Consider the following 22,950-nt stretch of genomic DNA (forward strand, 5'->3'; position numbering starts at 1 on the left):
AGGCGGTCAAAATATTCGAGATGGGTGTGAAGATATATGGATTGAATGATGCTTATGTAATTGGCAGTGTATGACATTAATTTTGTAATATATTGTAATGTGATTTCTTCACTTTCTACGTTCAAATAAAACACGACGTTATTGTGAATCAGTTATTCAGCATATTTACCGACGTCTTAAAGCAACGTAACAATGAAGAACCACGACGCTATTGTGAAGCAATTATTCAGGATATCACGTCGGTGAAGGATAAAGAACCGCCATGTAATTCAAAATAACACGACTCCAATCCCATAATACCGACGTCTAAAAAACGAGATATATAATCTGAACGTTAAAAAATACGACGTCATCATACATTTTCCACGTCGCAAGTTCTTTTATAAACGAAGAGGAACGAAATTAATTCCGACGGAAATTCATTATAACCGCCGTCTAATAACAATTAAACAACGTTATTTGTAATACGGCTCCCATCATAATCTACGTCGTCTATATGTTCTGTAATACGGCTCTCATTTATTTGGAACCGACGTTGTTTAGACGTTCAACGTCGTCTATATTATTAAGTGCGTCGTGAGTAATGAATACATATAAATACAACGTCGACTATATAAATGTATACGTCGTAAATAATGACACTGACAACTATTTCCACGTCATCTTTTTTAGAAAAATCGAAGTGGAAAATTTATTTCACGACGGTTTTTTGTAAATAAGAGACGTTGTAGAACTTTAGCAGACTAAACACGTCTGTTTTTATTGTTTTCCGACGTTGTTGTATTTAACAACGTCTAATATTTATGGTCGTTGTTTGTTTCTGAAAATAGGACGTATAAATTTTTTAATACGACTCTCATATATTTGTAACTGACGTTGTTTAGTTTTTCAACGTCTACTATAGAAACACATACGTCGTAAATAATGACACTGACAACTATTTCCACGTCATCTTTTATCGAAAAATCGAAGTGGAAAATTAATTGTACGACGGTTGTGTTTATATGTGCGACGTAGTAGGTATCAATAACGTCGTCTTCTAATGTATTTAAAGACGTCATATTTTTTATTGTCGTGAAAATTATATTTAACGTCGGCGTATTTTTATTGTCGTCGTTGTATGTCTATCTTGCGGCCTTGTTCTCTTAATATGTGTCATATTTTCCCTTTTTAACGACGGTCTTTTTAGAGAATTGGTCGTCTATTATCATCCTCGATTGCTTTTTTTAGATCTTTTTGCAGTACAAAGACGTCGTTTTGTATTTTTTGATGACGTTGTATTGTTTAACAACGACGGTTATTTAGCGTCGTGGTTTATGAGGGAAAAGATGACGGTGGATTCCACGACCATTGAAAAACCAAATACACGACGGTGATTTACCGTCGTCTTTTTGCTTTTTTGTAGTAGTGAATCAATGTTTTGAGCTTTCACAATTTCTATCTCCCTAACGTATATTTGATTACTTAACATTGTAAATATAAATAATCTATCTAATACTGTAAATATAATTTACCTAACGTATTTTTGCGCTCATTTTTCATATCTTCAACTGTTTGGCTTCACATCACGTCATGCACATGACGCATGTAAAACTCTTAACTTGTCATTTGAATAATTATATATACATAGAAAATTTGACATACGTACGTACCGGTCAAAGAAGATAACACTACACATACGTACATACACAGAGAAGGTAGAAAGGTAGAAATATGGTCGTTTTTCAATATATCAAATCAATTGAGGTCCTTACATTTAACGAGCATGTAAAAGCTAAATTTGAAGAAGAAAAATCAAAAGAGGAAAATGAAGCATCAAATTTGCGGCCGGATAATCACGTTCCTTTTGTTCTGTCTTAAAAGGGCATTTATGGAAATACACACATTTTGAAATACGTAATGGGTTTGACTTAAACTGATTCTATAAATAACACACAAATTATGCGAGTCTACACAAAGACATCATAACAAAGGCAAAGAGAAGTACGTGTGTGACACATACATTGAAAAAAAAAATTAGAAATTTGCATGGATTTGCAAGGATCTTCAGTTAAGTATCTTGTAACCAAGGTTAAACAAGATCTCTTAGCGTCATCACAGGTTGATGTTTATGGTCTTGTACCTCCTTCTCCTTACGACACTGCTTGGCTCTCAATGGTTTCCAACCCTCAACACTCAGATCAACCATTGTTTCAGGGGTGCTTGGATTGGGTGCTCCAACACCAAAACAGAGGAGGCTTCTGGGGTGAGAATATTGGTCATCCCACTTTAGAGTGCCTCACTTCAACTCTTGCTTGCATTGTTGCACTTATCACATGGAATGTTGGTCACGATGCCATTCAGAAAGGTACACATATAAATTCTGGTTCTTTATACGAAAATTAACCAATTTTGCGCATAACTAATTGCTGCAAACTTTGCTTTGTTGTGTTTGTTGGCTCGACTGTGTATATATGTATGTTTAGGGTTGGCATTCATCCATGGAAACACAGAGAGGCTCTTGGAAGAGCAGAATGGTTCTTTTCCTGAGTGGTTTGCAATAGTTTTCCCAGCAATGATTGAACTTGCAGAGACCAAAGGATTACATGTTTACTTTTCTAATGGGCTGGTAGAACAAGTCTTCCTAGAGAGACAAGAAATATTGCAAACGCGCAGGTAGTTTTAAATTTTAATTTCACTTTATTTTTTTTATAGGTAGTGAACTTATAATAGACTTAATTTGGTGCAGGTGGGTGTCTGGTTGTGGTCAGCAACAGTATTATCCAGCACTCATGTTACAATATCTTGAAGACGGGTTAATCCAATCCCCATCAGCCATTGCATATGCTTTCATGAAGACAGGAAACAAGGAGTTTTTGGTGAAACATGTGGTTATGGAAGTACGTCGTTTTCTTTTTATATTTTGTATTATATGATTTCATTGTTGTCCTCCTTAGTTTGTCACCTACCGTCCAAACATTCTGATCATATATACGTCACTAAATGACGAATTAACAACAATAGGCTTGGCTTGTATATCAAGTGGTTGAAAATAGTTTTTCATGTATATGACGTCATGTGTTCGACTTCTACTTCCCAGTATTGCTTTTATTAAAAATAAAAAATTACATGGGCTAACATGGGATGATAATTTTGGCACGTTTACAGTTCCTGCGGTCTACCCCTTGGATGAAGACCTTGTAAACATTCTTCTAATTAACCAGATTGAGACGCTGGGGTTAGCAGAGCATTTCATGGAGGAGATTAAAAGTTTGCTGGCCCAAGTTTACAGGTGACAATCAATCCTAATATACAACATTAATTAAGTACATATGCAATTAAAATGTACATATAATTAATCTGGTTGGTTAATTTTAATTTTAATTTTTTAAATTAAATCAGAAGTTGCATAAGCTGCAAAGAATCAAAGAGTATGGGAAAGCATGCAATCCCACTACAACTTTATACACATGCTCTCTCATTTCGACTTCTAAGACTATATGGTTATAGAGTTTCTCCTCGTAAGGATCAATGCTAATTACATATGTTTATTAGTTATTGTACTAAACTTTGTTAATTTAATATTTAATTCATTTGCGTTTTGCAATTATTTTTGCAGGGAAGTTCTGCAGGTTCCTAGAGGATGAAGATATAGTGACGTACATAGAAGAGTACCATGAGCTTTTTTTGAGTGCCATGTATAATGTATACAGGGCAACTGATGTTACTTTTACTGGAGAAAATCAACTTGAGGATGCCAGGGCATTCTCAAGAAGAATTCTAGAAAAGGAAACAATGAAAAATTGTACGAATTTGGTCCGACCTATTAGTTTGACTAATTTGCAAGGTCAGGTATATTTTATAGGCTTATTTACTATTTCACTCCATGGAATGGACACTCGGTCTCACTTTACCATCTTAAGCTGAAATTTTTTCATTTAATCCCGTGAATCTTTAAAAATTGCTGAAATTTTTTCACTTTATCACTTCTGTCCATTTCCATTCACAAAACCATTAAGGCCCCGTTTGGGATTGCTTTTTTTCACTAAAAACCTGCTTCACTTTAAAGTTAAGCAGTTTAAAATGTTTGGTAAAAATAAAATATCCTAATTATTTTAAAAACAATGGCTTTTTGACAGCAGCTTTTAAAAGCAAGCTCCCCGTTGCTTTTCAAAACTGCTTTCAAAAGAAGCAGAGATGAGCCTTTAATAGATTTTTTTAATTTCCAAAATACCATTATTCATTTTAAAAAATGAAACCACCTCCACTTCCACCACCAACCCACATCCTCATCCTCTACCACCACCACCATAACTACCACCTCTTCCACCACCCCCACCTCGTCCACCACCACCACCACCACCAACACACATCCTCATCCTCTACCACCACCACCATAACTACCACCTCTTCCACCACCCCCACCTCGTCCACCACCACCATCACCTCCACCTCCACAACTGCCATCCCCACCACCACCACTGCCACAACCACCAACTCCACCTTTATCACCACCTCCACCTTCATCACCACCACCTTCACTCCACCACTACCACTACCACCACATGATTAGCACATAACACTTTCAACGTCATGTCTATTTTAGTCATTATTCACAGGTATAACAGTTTTATATTAAAATTTACCAAACGGTTTTGACACAGTTTTTTGTACTAACAGCACTTTAAAAATATTGTTTACCAAACATGGAACTATTTTACTTTACAGCTAATTATTTTCAAAGCACAGCAGAAGCAATTTTTTTTTTTTAAGTGACAGCATAGGTATTCTAGTAATTTTAACTCCTTATCTTCTCTCTTATCTCTGTCCCTTTTGCCTCTCTCTTCTCTCTCCTATCTTCTCTCTTCTCTCTTTTCTCAGCCTCTTTCTCCTCTCAGCCTCTCTCTCTTCTCTCCCCCTGCCAACAAATAAGAAAAATATGAATAAAATATATACGTCAATATTTGACAAAATTTTAATCTATAATGTTATTATTTAAGAAATATGTGAATTTGCCTTATTATACTCGATAATTTTAATTAGTTACTTAATCAGACTCCTTAATTTGTTGCATATTTCCCTTGTTGTAGATTAAGCATGAACTTAGTATCCCATGGCTTGCTCGGTTGGATCATCTAGAGCACCGGAGGTGCATTGAGAGGAAAGAAACTCTTGGTCCATGGACAGGAAACTCCTTATCCTATAGGTAATTACTAATGCTAAATACAATTAGATTAAAGGATCAATTGCGGTTAATTACTTGATTAAGCAGTTTGATTAATTATTCCTGCAGATTATTAGCTTGTCAAAGCAATGCCATGCTGCTACAACTTGCCATTGAGAATTATACCCTAAGACAGTCCATATTCAGAAATGAATTAAAGGAGTTAGAAAGGTACTCCTAATTGTTTTATTTATTTATTTTATTTTAATCAGTCTTGTAAAATGAAAACACTTTTTTTTTGTGGTGAAAAATCATATGCAGGTGGTCAAAAATACTTTCTCAAAATAATTTACTAACTAATGTTGATATATCATATAAAATCAGATGGGAGCCAAAAGGCCTGACTGGACATGGCAAAACTATATTCAATGCTCTCAAAGATTTTGTTGACGACATTTCTGGGAAATTCTTCAATAAAAATGGATATGACATAAAGGCATATCTCCAGGATCTAGTAAGACTTTACTTTCAAATTTCAGTTGACAATATTTTCTTACACTTGTGCGTAGCATTATGGTAAAAAAAAGCTTGTAACTTATTTTTAACTTTTTACCAAATGAATCTTAGTGGTGCCAAACCTTTGCAAGCTGGTTAAAGGAAGCAGAGTGGAGCAGAAATGGGCATGCCCCATCAACAGTTGAGTACCTCCAAGTGGCCGCAACCTCTATTGCTTCACATACTATTCTTCTTCCAGCTGCTTTTCTGCTTTATCCACCTCCAGAAATAGACATCCTCAAGAAAAGGCAGCCACTTACAAATTCACTTATGCTTTTAACAAGGCTTTTGAATGAAATTAGAAGCTACCAGGTACATATTTAATGATCAGATTCTTAATTAATTGTCATTATGTTTAGTAATCTCTTAATTTTCATTTGTTAATGGTATAATTGCAGAAGGAGCAAGAGGAGGGAAAGCCAAACCTTGTTCTGCTATACATGAAGGAGAATCCAAATTTGGGGGTTGAAGAATCAATAGCAATTATACAGAAGACATTGGATGAAAAGAAGAAAGAGTTTCTAGAACTGGCTCTGATTAGTGATGAAATGCCAGAAGCATGCAAACAACTTCACCTTCACTGCCTCAAAGCATTTCAGATGTTTTTCAATTCTACAAATGCATTTGACTCCCCAACAGAAAGCAATTTTTGATCCCTTGAGAGTGGAGGATGTGCAAGGATCATTTATGCCACTCAGCTCTATCAATATAATCGAGAATTATTCTTCTTAATACAATCACCAATTTAACATGGTATCAGAGTGAGCTAATTGACTGGGCAAGAATTACTAGGCCTTTACACAATACGTGGTGTTCACGTGTTGGGCTTGCTTGTTTATCCTTACCCCTTATCCAATACGTGGTGTTCATGTGTTTGGTTTGAATATTTGACTCTGATGTAGAATTGGCTCCACGTGTAGCTAACTACGTACGTAAGGGGACGTGTTGAAGAATGTAAAGTCCCACATTTTAAACTTGACTAAATAATTACAATATATAATGAGTGGTTCCACTATTAATAGCATCGAGGCCTTTTGTATAAAACGTCACACTTGCTAAACATGTGATTAAGTTGAAGACTATAAGGGGCTGCCCTACTTTCATTTATTTATTTTTAACTACAAAACTTGTACAATCAAACGTTTTGGCAAGAACAAAAATAAAGGCAAAACAAAACTTTTTGGCAAAAAACATGTACATAGAAAAAAAAAAAACCCAACAACCAAACGTGCATTGCAGTTAAAAGTTTTTTAGAATATAATACTAATAAATAACAAGACATATTGGTGAATTTCTAACCCGAGACCACAAAAATCCTTTCTTCTTTTTACTTTCCAAATTTAATGTTTGGCTTCATACATGCAAAACATCAATTTTCACGACATTGAGTGTGTCTGGTCTTCGAATTCGTACCTCTCAAGTCTCAACTTGGCCCTGTTCCACAAGTTGAGTGTGTCTGGTCTTCGTCTTCGTACGTACCTCTCAAGTCTCAACAGTATCATATCATGTTGCACGTTGTGTGGTCCAAGAAGCCTAAGCTATCACTGAATAGTTGTGTGTTAGCTGGTTGAGATATTTATAAATGTCGGCCGGCTACCCTCTTTATAATTCTCAAACAAAACGGCACATGCATGGTCGTTTTTCAATCAAATCAATTGAGGTCCTTACTCCATGACAATCATCTAAACTAAAAATTATATTGGAGTCAAATTTGAGGCCGGAGGTCCACCAGATTGACAAATACCATTACAGCACCTGCGCTAGGGAACTCAAGGAAAGACCTAGTGGCCAAGCCTTACTCTAGAATAATCTTATCAGTTAAGATGACAAACCCAACTAATCTTTTTCTTCAAGGAAGATGATAATTGATAAAGGAATTTCAAAACTTGTCTGGAACGGAGGCTATCTAGATAGATGTAGTGTCACTTTTTAAGACAATAACTTGGGGATTAAGCTCATCCACCGCGATTCCCCAGAATCACCACTCTACCAGCCCAACCTCACACAAGCAGAAAGAACTCAAAACCTCATTCTCCTACTATCCAATGTTAATGTTCTGCGTTCAATAGTTGACCATCAAGAGGTACTTTCTCCTGGATTGTTCGACCAGCCTACGAAATCATGGAATGAGCACCGGTGAACTACTTCTCTTGGATTCCTGGCCTCATGAGATCATGCTGACACCGAGACTTTTCGATTTGTGCTACCAAAGACCAGCATGACGAAGACAAGGATATAACAATCTTGCAACTATCACATTCCATTTAGGTGGTGCTGATCTTATGCTGCAGCCTCCGAGTGCCTTTTCTGTGGGTCTCGATCAGAGCCGAAAAGAGTATTTTTTTTATTAGCAATGATATCCTCAGGGCTTTCCCAACTTGAAAGCCTCATAGGTGTATACCATCGTTTCATATTTGATCTTAACAGAAAGACATTGTGTTTTGGACTCGAAGATTGTATTCGAAATTTATAAATTGTTATTGTCATGTCTTGCTACCTAGTTAGCTAGCTAGAGTGCTAGCAACCATAAGGAATTACTATCAGAACAGGAGGAAATGAATAAAATTTTCGAAGAAAAATTCAACCTCTCTTGCCTTGAACATGCATATGTGTGTGACTATTTGTCTTAAAACTTTTCCTTCTCTTATCATTGAGATGTTGTGATGTATGTGAAAGTTAAACGATGAGAGAGGACATGTTGCAAGGTGAAACGTGTAGGAGAATTGGTCTCTCTTCTAAAGAAAACTCGAGGGGTGGGATACCAAGATAAATCAATTAATTTGTCTTAATTAACTACAGAACCTATGCTGCAAAATATTCAAGCCATCTTTGCCATTACTTAGGTTACAATCTGCACCTCCGGAAAAACCATGTCAGGGTTCTAAATAAGTTTCAAACAAGATTGCTCAAAACACAACTGGAATTGCCACACAGAAACAGTGGCAGTGGTATTGCATTTATTTATATTGAATCAAAGGTACATCAGATGACGAGGACAAGAGTCCAGATAAGAACACAACACCGTCAAGATAATTACAATGAGTTTACACGTGAGATAGATAATGATACAAGATAAGCTTTAGGGAGGCTCATGAGCAGCTATGGGTTGTCTTGTCTATCACTTGGTACAATAATGTCTCATCCGCAGAGTACTATTATTTTTCCTGCGGTGCATTAGCAAACTCATTTTTCTTGTGTATTTGTTGTACGTATTCTGACAAAACTTATTATTTGGATTGAAATAAAGCACCATGGACTTTATTGGAACGATCAACTCTGCACACACTTTAGACTTTAGATTATAGATTATTAACTCGGCATATTTGTTTTAATTGTCATTTTCTAATTGGTTTTTAGTGTGTTAACATTTTATAAGAACCAATTAGAAAATAACAAGTGGCTAGTTTTGAGTTTTTCACTCCAAATAAGTTCTATAAGAGTTTTTGTATATTATGTCATGCTAAAATGAGTTAATCAAATTTGAGTATGACAATCGCACCTTCAATATAAATACGTCACCAGTTTTTTTAGAATATATATAATACTAATAAATAAAACGCATGTTATATATAATATTGGTGAATTAGGGACACCCACGCCAACAAAATCCTTATACTTTCCAAATTTAACATGTCCAAATGTTTGGCTTCAAGCATGCAAAACATCAATGTCGTGACAATAGCGGTGACCCTCTCTACCACTCTTGAACTTGACTTACTATGTCTGGTCTACGTAGATACCCAAGAAGTTTTGGGCCAATAATTACATTGCACATGTTGTGTGTGGTCAGCAAGAAGCTCAGAGTAGTATGTTAGCAGGTTGAGAAATTCATAAATGTCGGCCGGGTACCCTAGCTAGTCCTCGGTCGTCTTTGTAATTCTCAAACAAAACGGCATATGTGACATATTATTTATTATATGGTCCTTACTAAATTGGAACAACTTGGAAGAAATAGAGGAGGAAAAATGAAGCATCAAATTGCGGCCGGATCAGGTCCACCACCAGATTGACAGACTTCAAAATTCTACATCCAGCATGTATCCATGTGAATTTCTTAGAATTTTCAAGTGTAAACACTGAGAAAAAGAAGCAAAAGACGATTAGAATTCCAGATGTTATCCTTATAATTAATGAAGTGCAACTAGCCTTGAGTTCGTTACTTTAAATTATACCAGCACTTGCCCAACGTATGTGTACTTTCGTGGAAACCCACATTATTAATGTAGTCTGGATTTTGGACACAGGGCACGATTATTTGGTCCTAACTACAAAAGCGGCCCGCAATTCATTCATACCAGGACTCGACACAGTAGAAATTGATTTTGTTCTGCACTCACTTTCAATGTACTTAAAGGGCACTTATGGAAATTCACACTTGTTGAAATACCTAATGGTTTGAGTTAACTGATTTTATATAAATAGCACACAGATTATGCGAGAATCTACACAAAAAATACTAAGAAAAGGAAAAAGTAGTGTGCGTGTGACTCTGAATTAAAAATATATATTTTGCATGGATTCGCAAGAATCTCTAGTTAAGAATCTTTTAATGAAGGTTAAACAAGATCACTTGGCGTCATCAGAATTTGATGTTTATTCTCTTGTGCCTCCTTCTCCTTATGACACTGCTTGGCTCTCAATGGTTCCCAACCCTCAACAATCAGATCAACCATTGTTTCAGGGGTGCTTGGATTGGGTGCTCCAACACCAAAACAGAGGAGGCTTCTGGGGTGAGAATATTGCTCATCCCACCATAGAGTGCCTCACTTCAACTCTTGCTTGCATTGTTGCACTTACCACATGGAATGTCGGCCACGATGCCATTCAGAAAGGTACACACGCACATATATATATATATATATAATTTTTCTCTAATTTCGACGTTGGGATTCTATTAAAATCCTGTTCTCTAATCATTATTGGACTGTTTCAATTACCAAACATTATACTCTTTCAGTAGCTTAAATCAAGAGAACCATACTTTTAAAAAAAAGTAACCAATTATACCTGAAAATTAACCAATTTTGCGCATAATTAATTGCTGCAAACTTTGCTTTGTTGTGTTTGTTGACTCGACTGTGTGTATATGTATGTTTAGGGTTGGCATTCATCCATGGAAACACAGAGAAGCTCTTGGAAGAGCAGAATGGTTCTTTTCCTGAGTGGTTTGCAATAGTTTTCCCAGCAATGATTGAACTTGCAGAGACCAAAGGCTTACATGTTTACTTTTCTAATGGGCTAGTAGAACAAGTCTTTCTAGAGAGACAAGAAATATTGCAAACGCGCAGGTAGTTTTAAATTTTAATTTCGCTTTATTTTTGATATGTAGTACACTTATAATAGACTTAATTTGGTGCCTGGTTCTCATATCCCAAGTGTGAAAATTTATCTAGCTAGTTTTCTGTTGGGGCAGGTGGGTGTCCGGTTGTGGTCGGCAACAGAATTATCCAGCACTCATGTTAAAATATCATGAAGACGGGTTAATCCAATCCCCATCAGCCATTGCACATGCTTTCATGAAGACGGGGAACAAGGAGTTTTTGGTCAAATTGAATTCTATTGTCCAAACATGTGGTTATGGAGGTACGTAGTTTTCTTTTTATATTTTGTATTATATGATGTCATTGTTGTCCTACTTGCATGTGACTAGTGTTCATATATACGTCACTAAATGACAAATTAACCACAATAGGCTTGGCTTGTATATCTCAAGTGGTTGAAAATAGTTTTTCATGTACATGAGGTTATGTGTTTAAGTTCCGCTTCTTGGTATTGCTTTTATTAAAAATAAAAAAGCTACATAGTCTAACATATAGTAGGACAATTTGGTACGTTTACAGTTCCTGCGGTCTACCCCTTGGATGAAGACCTTGTAAAGATTCTTCTAATTAACCAGATTGAGACGCTGGGGTTGGCAGAGCATTTCATGGAGGAGATTACAAGTTTGCTGGGCCAAGTTTACAGGTTACAGCCAGCCCTAATATTCAACATTAATTAATCATATTTATATATAGATATTTAACATGTGCATAAAATTAATCTGGTTGATTAATTATTTTTGTCTAAAAGCAGAAGTTACATCAGCTGCGAAGAACCGAAGAGTATGGCAAAGAATGCGATGCCGATACAACTGTATAAACATTCCCTCGCATTTCGACTTCTAAGACTTTATGGTTATAGAGTTTCTCCTCGTAAGGATCAATGATAAGTACATATATGTTTATTAATTGAATTGCATATTAAACTGTTGAAGAATTTAAAGTCCCACCACACATTGGAAAATTTTCACAAAATAAATATAATATATAATGAGTGGTTCCACAACTAATATCACCGAAACCTTTTTGTGACAAACCTCTCTGAAATTTAACATAGTATCAGAGCGGGAGAGGCTACAACAAGAAGGTTAAAGTGAGGAGGCTATTTGGGGAGGCCAATCCCACCATCAAAACATTTAAAATGTTTAAGTCCCATGATTTCTTTACATTTGTTGATGGTGAGATTAACCTTCTCACTTTAAACTCTTCATTATAGCCTCCCCGGTATCAAAGCAAGTTGATTGACTAGACCTGAATTACTGGTCGTTTACCCTTACTCTATACCGAACACGTGGTGTTCACATTTTGGACTTGAATGTTTACTCTTACTCCTTAACTAATACGTGGTATTCATGTGTTGGGCTTGAATGATTGACTTCGTGATGTGGATTTCACTGCACATGTGGCCCACTATGTGGTGGTACCACGTGAGGGGGCATGTTGAAGAATATAAAGTCTCACATCAAAAACTTGATCAAATAAAATATAACATATAATGAATTGTTCCACTACTAATATCACCGAGGCCTTTTATTTTAAAAATCTCACACGTACTCGGCTTTGTAGATAATTGAATTGGGGATAATATCGATATTGTTAGTAGTGGGCTGATAGTCCGTATCTTTGAAATTTAATATAAACTTTGTTGATTGAATATTAATTTGCGTTGCAATTACTTTTGCAGGAAATTTCTGCAGGTTCCTCGAGGATGAAGATATAGTGGCTTACATAGAAGAGCATCGGGAGCTTTTCTTGAGTGCCATGTATAATGTATACAGGGCAACTGATGTTACCTTTACAGGAGAAAATCAGCTCGAGGATACCAGGGCATTCTCAAGAAGAATACTAGAAAAGGAAACAATGAAAGATTGTATGAATTTGGTCCGACCTATTAGTATGACTAATTTGCAAGGCCAGGTAAATGTAAATTATAAATAGGGCTAACTACAAAACACCCCTAGATATTAGTTTTTTAAAAGAATATTTATTGTTTTATTATTTTAAGGATTTTTTAATTATTTTTATTGACACATCAGCACAAAAGTGGGTCCCTCACTTGCCACATCATTAGTTTAATAAAAAACTAGACGGTCAAATTAACGAAATGTGTAAATTAATCGAATCTTAAAACGTTCGGATGTGAATTGATAAACCTCGAGGCCCATACTGAGAATGACCCCAAATATTTAGGTAGCCCAAATAAATTTTACAATAAATTAAAAAAAATAACAACAAAATATATACCTGTATTATTCGACAAAATTTATGAATAAAAAAAATATTGTAAAAAGTTAGGCCATTATTATTCATTTAAAATTTTAATCTTTTTATTTAAAACTATGTGAAAAATATTTATATAATATGTGAATTTTCTTTAGCATACTTGATAATTCTAATTAGTTACTTAATTTGTTGAATATTGTGTAGATTAAGCATGAACTTAGTATTCCATGGCTTGCTCGTTTGGATCATCTAGAGCACAGGAGGTGCATTGAGAGGGAAGAAAGTCTTGGTCCATGGACAGCAAATGCCTTATCCTATAGGTAATTACTAATACTAAATTCAAATTAGAAGAAAGGCAGTCAAATTTTCCCAATCAGATCAATTGCTGTTAATTACCTGATTAACCGGTTTCATTAATTATTTCCCGCAGATTATCATCTCAAAGCAATGCCACGCTGCTACAACTTGCCATTGAGAATTATTCCCTAAGACAGTCCATATTCAGAAATGAATTAAAGGAGTTAGAAAGGTACTCCTAATTGTTTTATTTATTTGTTTTATTTTAATCAGTCTTGTAAAATGAAAACACTTTTTTTTTTTTTTTGTGGTGAAAAATCATACGCAGGTGGTCAAAGGAAATGGGTCTTGCTGCCATGGGATTTGCTCGACAGAAAACCACGTACTGCCATTTTGCAGTTGCTTCAACCGCATCAAACTCTTCCCTTTCAGATGTACGGCTGGCAGTTGTGAAGAGTGCAATTCTTGTTACAGTTGCTGATGATTTTTTTGATAGGGAAGGTTCAATGGATGAATTGGAAGCTCTTGCCAATGCCGTCAACAGGTACAATGTAATGTTAAACAATGATTCTTGTATACCCCACGACCACGATTATATAAAGTTCGTCTCACAATATTTAACCACAAGACTGATTGTTATGTGGTGAATTACGAACACCAAAGAAGTTTTACATAATATAATTCTCGCATTCAAAAATACTTTCTCAAAATAATTTACTAACTAATGTTGATATATCATATAAAATCAGATGGGAGCCAAAAGGCCTGACTGGACATGGCAAAACTATATTCAATGCTCTCAAAGATTTTGTTGACGACATTTCTGGGAAATTCTTCAATAAAAATGGATATGACATAAAGGCATATCTCCAGGATCTAGTAAGACTTTACTTTCAAATTTCAGTTGACAATATTTTCTTACACTTGTGCGTAGCATTATGGTAAAAAAAAGCTTGTAACTTATTTTTAACTTTTTACCAAATGAATCTTAGTGGTGCCAAACCTTTGCAAGCTGGTTAAAGGAAGCAGAGTGGAGCAGAAATGGGCATGCCCCATCAACAGTTGAGTACCTCCAAGTGGCCGCAACCTCTATTGCTTCACATACTATTCTTCTTCCAGCTGCTTTTCTGCTTTATCCACCTCCAGAAATAGACATCCTCAAGAAAAGGCAGCCACTTACAAATTCACTTATGCTTTTAACAAGGCTTTTGAATGAAATTAGAAGCTACCAGGTACATATTTAATGATCAGATTCTTAATTAATTGTCATTATGTTTAGTAATCTCTTAATTTTCATTTGTTAATGGTATAATTGCAGAAGGAGCAAGAGGAGGGAAAGCCAAACCTTGTTCTGCTATACATGAAGGAGAATCCAAATTTGGGGGTTGAAGAATCAATAGCAATTATACAGAAGACATTGGATGAAAAGAAGAAAGAGTTTCTAGAACTGGCTCTGATTAGTGATGAAATGCCAGAAGCATGCAAACAACTTCACCTTCACTGCCTCAAAGCATTTCAGATGTTTTTCAATTCTACAAATGCATTTGACTCCCCAACAGAGTTGCTTGCTCACATCAACAAAGCAATTTTTGATCCCTTGAGAGTGGAGGATGTGCAAGGATCATTTATGCCACTCAACTCTTTTCAAAGCACTCTTGGTTTGAAGAAGGATAAAAGTTTGGCTAGCCATGGAAAATCCCATTACAGCTCCTCTAAGACCTGTAATGGGTTTTTTAAGAGCACTTGTGCTATCAAACTCCAAGGGAACTCAAGGAAAGACTTAGTGACCAAGCCTTACTCTAGAATCTTATCACTTGAGATGAGAAACCCAACTATTTATACAACCTTTTCAAAGCCCAAAGCTTACATCTATTAGCTTTTTTATATGTGGCCGCTGGTATATCGAACGCTTCCTTTTATGTATGCACTAAGTCTCAGTGTGTTTATATAATATAATTTGATAGAGTGGAGACTTCCACCTTATATATAAAATAATTTTGAAGAGCGGACTTCCGTAGATTATTATACATATTCTTCCCTTGTTTCTTTTTTATTGGTAGTTACGGACTCAGTATTTCAAATTGGAGTGGGCTAAATTTATCTTACTTATAAAACTTGAATGAAGGAGCAGAATTAGTGGGGTCAACATGCAAAGATTTCCACTTTTTTTTAAAAAAGACTGAACCTGTTATAAAGTAAGAAGTGAAGTCCACATGAATAAAGTAAGGGGGTATTAGTCAAAAGATGAAATTATAATGTTGGGATAAATGATGATGTTGGGAGAAAATGTTGAAGATGCGAGTATAGCCGCGCGGCTATACTGTTTATAAAAAAATAATGGACCCGCATAGTGCGTGTGAAAACAAGCATAGCCGCGCGGCTATACTAATTTGAAAACAAAATAACTGTGGTATGATAAAGAAAGATGGCATCCAGAAAGATGATAAAGGAACTTCAAAATCTGAAACATTATGTGCAGTAACCAGAACCAGATTTGATCTTAAATGGAGGCTATCTAGATAGATAGTGTGTCACTTTCCAAGACAATAACTTGTGGATTAATGTTTTGTTAAATTAGAAAGGTTGCTTTCGAGATGAAGCTTTACTTTTGAAGCCTACAAAAAGAGCTCAAATCGCCTAGACTTGATAAGCATGTACATGCATTAACTTCCTAATCTCTGCTGTGTGTTCAAGCCTTACAGTCCACATTATAAATTATGGATCCTTAAGTTTTATTTCCTGGAAGTTTCACATAACATTACTCAACAATTGCAATGGCCAACAAAGCCCAGTCGCATTTCTCTGTCTCTACATTCTGTCATCAACTCTGTTGCTATCAAGAATCACCATGGCAAACCCTGGATTGAGCATTAAGCTCATCCACCGCGATTCCCAACCCAACCTCACACAGTCACACAGAACTCAAAAACTCATTCTCCTATCCAAAGCTCGAGCCATGCGCCTAACGAAAGACTTGCATTCCAAGTACATCAATAATTCCAATGCTAATGTTGTGCCTGCAAAAATTTATTATCAGAAAGACTCTACCTACATGGCACAAGTGAGCATAGGCACATTCAGGAGGACACCCCCGATTTCTTACTTCCTTGACGTGGACACGGGGAGTGGCATTATATGGATCCAATGCCAAGAGTGTAGAAATCCAGGACACCACTGCTTTTACCAGAGACAACCCCTTTCCCCTCTTTGGAATCCCTTTCTTATCAAAAACTTGTTTGTAATCGCCACCCCCTTTGCTTTCCCGGAAGATGCATTGGGAACTTTTGCTCCTACCTTGTGCAGTACGACGATGGTGCTACATCCGAAGGCTACCTTGCATCAGAAACCTTTAATTTCGATTCAAATTCAACTTCTCGAAACGTAGTTTTTGGGTATGGTATTAATCAGATCAAAATGGATAGGTATGGTACTGGGGGTGGTAATGTTGCTGGCATATTAGGCTTGGGATGGTCATCTCATTCCCTTGTCAACCAATTAGGCCCTATAGCACAAGCCAAGTTCTCATATTGCCTCCAAACAACGCACAATAACAATCATACACATGACACATATCTTTGATTTGGTACAGACATACAAAGCAGAACAGATTTACCTCAGACGGTCTTGTTACAATATGGTACACTTAATCCTTACTTTGTGATCTTGTGAGATATTAGTATTGCTGGTTCGCGTCTAACAATCCCAGCCAACTACTTCCAAAGGAGATCTGGTCGCGGTGGGACTATAATAGACACAGGAACTGCTCATACATTTCTTGTTAGACCAGCCTACGAAATGTTGGAACGAGCACTTGTGAACTACTTCTCCAGGATGCCTAGCGTGTTTCGGATTCATAGACAAAGATTTTTCAATTTGTGCTACCAAAGAACAACAACAAGAGGAGGGTTTAACAATCTTCCAACAATCGCATTCCATTTGAGCAACGCGGATCTTGTAGTGCAGCCTCAGGGTGCGTTTTACTTGGGTGATATATTCGGGCGATAGTATTTTTGCTTGGCAATGGTACCCAAAAATGATGATAGCATGATAGGTGCATATCAGCAAACAAATCAGCGTTTCATATATGATGTTAGCCGAAAGACATTGAATTTTGGCCCTGCAGATTGTGCCCGAAATCCATGAATTTGTGCTCCATTCACATAGTGATGGTGGTTCCGAATATTGTATTATAACTTTGAAAATAATAAAATTTCAAAGGAAGGAAGAAGAATAATTTTTTAATAATAAATAAACTGAGCTCTTCATTGAACATTTTGCTTCTTCCACAAAAGCAACACAACCAGAAATCATACTTTCAAGTTTCAACACAACCTGTCTTTACAAATTATGTGCAGTAGCAGTAGCTAAAAATGGCAGAGGACCTGTTGCAGGGTGAACCGTGTAGGAGAAAATTTGCTTTGCAAATCACAAAAGACGACATCTAGAAATTATAATTAAATTAGATATTCATATTTGTTTTGAACATTATGTGCAATGACCAGATTTTGTGTTGAAAAGGCTTATCTGGAATAGACTTGAGAGTGTAATTAAGACTTAACTATCAAATCTCTCTGTTGTAAATTAAAGAGACCATCTTTAAGTTCCTTTTCCCCTGGATGTATACAATCTGACCAATCTTTAAGTTTCACAAGTAAAAGATAGCTAACATACATACAATTGGAATTTCCATGGCCAACACAGTCATATTTCTTTCTCTTTCTATCAGCAACTCTTTTCCTACCAAGAGTCACCATTGCAAAACAAGGGATGACCATTAAGCTCATTCACCGCGATTCCCCAGAATCACCCCTCTACTACCAACTCAACCTCACACAAGCACAAAGAACTCAAAATCTAATTCTCCTATCCAAGGTGCATGCCGAATACTTAGGCAAAGGATTGCAGGTATAGCCGCACAAAAGAGGACCCGCCTAGAGCCTGGCACCCACGTGCTAATTTTTTGGAGGGCTAAATTTATAGCCCTATGATTAGAGATGGTCTTACATTGGCATCTTCTAACTTACAGGGTGCAGCTCCTCAAACCACTAGTCAAAAAAAAAGTTTGAAACCAACCAAGATCACCTAATTAGTCTGAGACCAAATCTATATTGTGAACTGAAGGCATCTTTGGCATTAACAAAAAGCTCACAATCTGCATTATAAATCCTCTTCATTTTTGTTTTCTGAATAAGCCATCTAAAACAAGATTGCCTACATAGGATTGGAATTTCCATGGCCAACACAGTTATCCTTCTTTTTCTCTACATTCTATCATCAATTCTGTTTAATGCAAAACAAGGGCTAACCATTAAGCTCATTCACCGCGACTCCCCAGAGTCACCCTTCTACCAACCTGGCCGCACACAAGCGCAGAGAACTCAAAAACTCATTCTCCTACTCAAATCTTTCATCAAACACTTAAGAAATGAACGACTGCAGGCCAATTTTAATTCTTCTTCGTGCAAAAGTTGATTATCAAAAGGCCTCTACATTCATGATGGCACAAGTGAGTCTAGGCACATTCATGGCATGGCACAAGTGAGTCAAGGATTTAACAATCTTCCAACAATCACATTCCATCTGAGTGGTGCTGATCTTCTGCTGCAGCCTCAAGCTGCGTTTTATGTGGATATAAGCGATGAACCCTCCAAGCGAGAGTACTTTTGCCAGGCAATGTCTTCAGAAAGTGATGAGAGACAGTCATAGGTGCATACCAGCCAACACATCACCGTTTCCATATATGATCTCAACCAAATTTGGGCCCTGAGGATTGCAGCCGCTTTCCATGAATTTTGTAGTGTCTTGTTTCTAACTAGCTAGCTAGAAAGTGCTAGCTAACTCGTAAAATAAGTTATTCGTTTAGGATGTTTTTGCTAACCTTGTACATATGTCTGCATTAAATTAATACAGTAACTAAAGAAAATACTAAATTAAATTATAATTTAACAAACTTAATAAAAAAATAATCTAAATCCGAAGATTGTGACAGTTTAATAATTTTTTTTTAATGATAATGATTAACAATTCATTTGGGCAAAACTTTGAATAAGAAAATAAAGAGTCAAACACAGCCGAAAAACAAACACACACAGTTTCGGTGGCACAACTGTAGAAGCATGAACGATGTATGGTGAAGAAGGCGAGCACGATCGTTTTCTCTCTTCCATGGAAAATCGAGATTCATTTGTTTAATTCAAAGGATCTAATATTTCAGCGCAGCCCATGTCAATTCCCACGTAATATTTGGTCGTTATTTATATTGAATTTCTCAATTTCTCAATTCCTCTGATCTCTGTTAACCCCCAAATGGCTACTCTTAACATAATCGCCGCTCATAAGCTCCCTTCACCCGCAAGCTCCTCTTTCGCTGCTCAATCTCAGAAACCCAACTTTCTTTCACTCTTCTGTACGCAAACCTTCAGCAAGCCCGACCCATCAAGGCTATTGGGCTTCTCGACCCGGAGAAAACGAAACTCGACTGTTGGGTCGGTCACAGAGGACAGAGAGGTGGTTCCATTGAAGGAAAAACATGCAGAGGACCAAGATAGCAGCTTATTGGTTAATGGGTCTGAAGAATTTGAGGCTGTTTCGTCATCATCGGCTTATTCTGAAGGCAGAGGAGAGGGGGATGATTTGGATAAGCTGACCAGTAGAGCTATTAATGCCTTAATTGTTCTGGGATTTGGGACCTTTGCGGTCTCTAAGTTGCTCACGATTGACCATGATTATTGGCATGTACGTGATCTCATAATATATTAGTTTCTGTTCTTTGTTTATTACGATTTTTTTTTAAAAAAATTATGGTAGTGGTTCTGTACGTCTGATTTCATGGGTTTTGATGCTTATATGCAAAAAGCTGCAGAATTTATGTCTAAGCTATACTCGGCCAAGTTTACTTTGCTTTTGTACTTTGAGCTTTGAGATGGGTATGTCTTTATTTGTTGATGATTAGCTTGAAGTTCTCATCTTTCTTTCTGGAATTAGTTGATCATTAATAATAATACTTAACCTATACTCGGTTAAGTTTCTGCTTGATTTGGAACTTCTTTTAGTAGAATGATGAGCTGAACCAAAACTGAGTTCTTTCCTCCTTATTGAATGAGAATATTTTGCATGTCAAAGCTAATTTTTGAGACATTTTTCAGGGGTGGACCCTTTATGAGATACTAAGATATGTACCTGAACATAATTGGATTGCATATGAACAAGCTCTCAAAGCAAATCCTGTTTTAGCCAAAATGATGATAAGTGGGGTTGTCTATACTCTAGGAGATTGGATTGCCCAGGTAGGTCTATCTTCCAACTACATTAGATAAAGTTCATCTCACCTCAGTCATGACTTCTATTTGGTGTTTCTAAGTTGTTCCCATTGTATATGCAGTGTTATGAAGGGAAGCCTCTTCTTGAATTTGACCGGAAACGCATGTTCAGATCAGGCCTTGTTGGGTTTACTTTCCATGGATCCCTTTCTCATTATTACTATCAATTTTGTGAGGTGATGATTCTGGTGCTTATCTCTGGCTTGTCTGACTGATTTCTATGAATGGCTGAAATATTGACTACGGTTTCCAGGCTCTTTTTCCTTTGGAGGATTGGTGGGTGGTCCCTGCTAAAATAGCCTTTGACCAAACAGTGTGGGCGGCAATTTGGAACAGCATCTATTTTGTGGTTTTGGGGTTCTTGCGTTTAGAGTCCCCAACCAAGATTTTTGATGAACTGAAGGCTACATTTCGGCCTATGCTGACAGTAAGAAACTCTTCTAAATCTTTATTATCAGTTTTAACTGTCTTTTTATTGTTTTTGTTATTTAATTTTTATTATTCTGACTGGATTACAAGAGTGTCTTTTGAATCAGATAGAGTTGGATTTCTGTAAAAAGAGTTGAGGTTTTGTTATTGTTGACCTTATATCTGATTCAAACCCAGTTATCATAGCTTGTTTTGTTTCTATGCTGCTGAGTTTATTAATAAATATAACAGTAACAGGCATACAGAACTTCAATATGCCAGTAAAGTACAGAAATGTAACTAACAGAAAAGGAGGTTTGAAGTTTGAGCTAATGTGGCCTACTGAAAGTTGTAGTTGTTTCTTTCAGTTATACTCATACGGTCATACCAGCAGAGCTTAACATGATACCTGAAAAAGCATATATGAGGATCAAGGGGGGAAATGAAAAAAGTGAATATCATTTTTCAGATTATAATGTAGATTAGGAGGCTAGCAATTAAAATCATAGTAGCAATTCTTATAATTCTGATATTTGATCCAAATGCTTGTTACAGTTTAAGTTTTTAGCCAATATAGGTTAGTTGGTGTATTTTAAATTTTAAACTATTTATATCTGTGACTGGCATGACAGGCAGGATGGAAACTCTGGCCATTTGCTCATCTGGTTACCTATGGGCTGATCCCTGTTGAACAAAGGCTTCTTTGGGTGGACTGCGTAGAGCTTATTTGGGTTACTATTCTCTCAACGTATGCCTCTGATCTTAGTTTCTTTTATATGGCAAGAATTTCTGTGTACCCCTCCCCTGGTAGAGTAAACTGTCATATTTTTAATGCCTCCTTTTTGTTCTTATCTTTTTAGATGCTTATTACACATGGTAAGGTTGCAAAGTATTAATCTAGAGGTGTCTTAATCTTCTATCACTGTTGGAAATTTTCTCTGTATAGTTATTCAAATGAGAAGTCAGAGTCCAGTATATCTGAGGCATCATCTGGAGCAGATTCTGCATCTTCGTCAAGCAGTTCTCCTAAGGTATGCCATGTTAGCACCGTTACCGTAGAGCCTATTTGAGAACTTCAATACATGTTCCAAGATGCCTAAGGGTAACCCGCTGAATTTTGGGTCCAACGAAAAGTAAATAAAGCTAATAAATTCGTAATTCTGTTATTTTGTAAGCAGGACTAAATTATTTGGAAAACATGGTACTGAGAGGCAGTTTTCTACCTTCAACACTGTAACCACCATTTCTGCTCTATAAGTTTTTTGAAGCCAAACACTCAATAGATACGTGTCGAAAGGGAAGATAATCATTCATTGGCTGTGCAGACCACCATCTAATCGGAAGCGGAATGAGTTAAGTAAGCTTCTAATTGAAGGCGGGAATTTCTTGGTTGCCCTGACCAAACGTATACGTTACAAAGAATTCTAGCATCGTATGTGTTCTATATTTATTCTCAAATTGAATACGATCTTCAGGATGGTTTTAGTTGTGTATAATTATCGGAATAGCTGCTGCAACTCTTGTTTCAGCTTTGTAGAGACTGTATACTTGTACTTGATACAGCTTTGTAACTACTTGATCTAATCTTGTTTGAAGTATGATATAAGTCAAAATCATTTGGAGCCACCTTTGTTTGTTCTGATGTAGCAAATATATGGCTTTGTTTTATAATGAGTTTTTAAATTGG

At 36.5% G+C, this 22,950-nt stretch overlaps 4 protein-coding genes across 5 annotated transcripts; all 4 read left to right on the top strand.

Annotated features, from left to right (window-relative positions):
- LOC18782793 (S-linalool synthase) lies at positions 2,029-6,351 on the top strand. The gene is made up of 11 exons (XM_020560093.1): positions 2,029-2,347; positions 2,466-2,655; positions 2,729-2,889; positions 3,136-3,271; positions 3,382-3,500; positions 3,599-3,831; positions 5,070-5,185; positions 5,273-5,380; positions 5,528-5,657; positions 5,771-6,010; positions 6,097-6,351. Exons 1-11 carry the CDS (start codon positions 2,029-2,031, stop codon positions 6,349-6,351), a joined length of 2,007 nt encoding a protein of 668 aa, XP_020415682.1.
- LOC18783012 (S-linalool synthase) lies at positions 10,212-15,412 on the top strand. The gene is made up of 12 exons (XM_020560094.1): positions 10,212-10,530; positions 10,797-10,986; positions 11,112-11,281; positions 11,539-11,662; positions 11,771-11,889; positions 12,701-12,933; positions 13,444-13,559; positions 13,670-13,768; positions 13,865-14,080; positions 14,286-14,415; positions 14,529-14,768; positions 14,855-15,412. The coding sequence occupies exons 1-12, from the start codon at positions 10,212-10,214 to the stop codon at positions 15,410-15,412; spliced, it is 2,514 nt and encodes an 837-aa protein (XP_020415683.1).
- Positions 16,385-17,541, top strand: LOC18784146 (aspartic proteinase nepenthesin-2). Its single transcript, XM_020560095.1, has 3 exons — positions 16,385-16,774; positions 16,840-16,958; positions 17,214-17,541. The coding sequence occupies exons 1-3, from the start codon at positions 16,385-16,387 to the stop codon at positions 17,539-17,541; spliced, it is 837 nt and encodes a 278-aa protein (XP_020415684.1).
- Positions 19,595-22,901, top strand: LOC18784414 (mpv17-like protein). 2 transcript variants are annotated; one of them, XM_020560971.1, is made up of 7 exons: positions 19,595-20,271; positions 20,682-20,822; positions 20,918-21,031; positions 21,109-21,282; positions 21,896-22,011; positions 22,210-22,294; positions 22,439-22,901. In XM_020560971.1, exons 1-7 carry the CDS (start codon positions 19,843-19,845, stop codon positions 22,445-22,447), a joined length of 1,068 nt encoding a protein of 355 aa, XP_020416560.1. In that variant the 5' UTR covers positions 19,595-19,842; the 3' UTR covers positions 22,448-22,901. The 2 variants fall into 2 exon arrangements, with proteins under 2 accessions (XP_020416560.1, XP_007217251.1); XM_007217189.2 differs by having other exon boundaries at positions 22,442-22,901.

This window comes from Prunus persica, chromosome G3 (assembly GCF_000346465.2).
Source record: "Prunus persica cultivar Lovell chromosome G3, Prunus_persica_NCBIv2, whole genome shotgun sequence".
NCBI classification, from domain to species: domain Eukaryota; kingdom Viridiplantae; phylum Streptophyta; class Magnoliopsida; order Rosales; family Rosaceae; genus Prunus; species Prunus persica.